Here is a 2,156-nt window from a genome sequence, read left to right on the forward strand (position 1 = left end):
CCAAACACTGCAGTGGGAGAAATAATGAAAAGGGGTGGGGGCTCTTAAATTGTGACGAGAATAATGAAACTATTTGTATGTGAAAAGGTGGGAAATCTGTGGAATTAAGTCCTGGTCACGAGGTGAGTGACGCTGGGAGAGGGTTAAGGATTAAGTGAGGTGTTGAATGTTTATGTATGTGTTGGGTTTATGGTCAACGGTTAGTGGAAAGGTCCATGGGGTGTTGGATATCTGTATTTGTTTGTATGTCTGTGTGACATAACAGAGACTGGTGAGTGGACCGTGTGCAATGGTGAGTGTGTTTTTAGGAACTTTATGTGTAAATGTGTTATTTAGGAAGTTTGGTGGATGTATACGTATAAAGAACTGTACTGTTTACTAACTTGAAATGTTGTGTGTGTATGTGGAAGTGCGTTATTTAGGAACGTTGGATGTATGTGTGCGTATAAGGAAATGTATTGTTTAGGAACTTGGAATGTTGTATGTGTATGAGGAAGTGTGTTATTTGGGATCCTGGGGTGTATGTGCAAAAGGAAATATGTTTTTTGGAACTTCAGATGTATGTGTATGAGGAAATGTATTGTTTAGGAACTTGGGAAGTTGTATGAGTATTTGGAAGTATGTTATAGAGGTTGCGAGCGCCGTAAAACCTTATACTACTGATACTGTTATAGAGGGTAAACAATAGACACGCTTTAAATATAGCTCTCTGTCTCACTCTCTGCCTCTGTGTCTGTCTCTCTCTATTCCCCCCTCCCCTATTCTCTCCCCCCTCTCTCTCACTATCTGTGTATGTGTTTCTCTCTCTGTCTGTCAGTCTGTCTGTGTCTCACTCTACCATCCTCCTCTGCCCCCCCCTCTCCGGCTCACCCCCACTCTCTCTTTCTCCGCTCATCACATTTCCCGCCCTTTCCCCTTGTGCCAGGCTACAGCCAGACGTCAACCCTCAGTCCCTACCAGACGACATACACACGGGAGTACCCAGCCAAAGTAGAGGAGGAACTGACGGCTATAAGGTCAGTGTTGTTGTGTTTGTTTTTGCTTTTTTATTTTTATTATTGTTTTGGTTATCATTATCATTCACCAGAGAGTTTCTGCCTAAACGAGAATTATCGAATATGGTCCGTGTTGCGTTACTGTTTTTGTTTTTGTCTTTGTTGCTATTGTTTTTGTTGTTTTTGTTGTTGTTGTTATTGTTTTTGCTGTTTTTGTTGTTGTTGTTATTGTTGTAGTAGTTGTTGATGTTGTTGTTGTTGCTGTTGTTGTTGTTGTTCAGCGACATACACTCGAGAGTACCCAGCTAAACGGGAGGAGGAATTAACTGCTACTATTGTTGTTGTTGTTGTTGCTTCAGCTGCTGCTGCAGTTGCTGCTGTTGCTAAAAACGTTGGAATTTTTGTTGTTGTTATTGATGTCTATTTTTTTTTCTTCAAATTATGTATTTCTATGCCACTACCGACATAATTCAGGTAATTTAGGAGACAGCTTTGAATCTGCCCGACACTCACTGACAGGGCCAACCCACATGAGAAGCTTTCAGTGTTGCTGCTGAAAGACCGATATACACATGCTCAACAACCCCCTCCCCACCCCTTCCGAAAAAGGGAATTGAATATGAGTCTCTTTTGTGCGACAGCAAAGCGCCTAACCGCTACTCCACGCCGGTTTGCTGTCTCTCTACACGCGTATGTTATATGTGTATTTATCTGACTTAATGACACAATGAATAATCCCTTCTTTATTTTACCCCCGACACCCTTCGCCACTGACTTCACCAACACGCCTTCCTTCCTCCACCTAAACACTCCACAGACCAACCGTAGCACCAACGACCGTACATAATAACAAGCTTGTTCACTCTGCCAAAAAGTATCTGCGGACGTCGGCGCATTTTTTGCTAGCTCGCAGAAGACTCGGATTCGATTCCCATATTGTGGAGAATTGTTTATCGAGTATCTCTGCCCGTCTGCTGAGACATTGTATCCCTCTGAGCCCCGGACGAAAGTGATGGGCTGGGTCAGAGTAGTTCGAGTCCTAAATGATCTAAACATTGTCGGTAAAACATCAGCAATTACAGGTTGAACCTGCCCGAACGACTAACTGTCTTCTTCTTCTTCTTCTTCTTCTTCTTCTTCTTCTTCTTCTTCTTCTTCTTC

The 2,156-nt window shown here is 42.7% G+C and overlaps 1 protein-coding gene across 1 annotated transcript in view; it reads left to right on the plus strand.

The window, feature by feature from the left end:
- Positions 1-2,156, plus strand: part of LOC101848325 — a gene marked incomplete at its 5' end in the record, with an annotated part of 18,063 nt that overhangs the window by 5,816 nt on the left and 10,091 nt on the right. The window contains 1 exon segment of the mRNA XM_005109678.3: positions 926-1,016. Coding sequence (XP_005109735.2) covers positions 926-1,016 — 91 coding nt within the window.

Source organism: Aplysia californica, unplaced genomic scaffold, assembly GCF_000002075.1.
Source record: "Aplysia californica isolate F4 #8 unplaced genomic scaffold, AplCal3.0 scaffold00804, whole genome shotgun sequence".
In the NCBI taxonomy this organism is placed as follows: Eukaryota; Metazoa; Mollusca; class Gastropoda; order Aplysiida; family Aplysiidae; genus Aplysia; species Aplysia californica.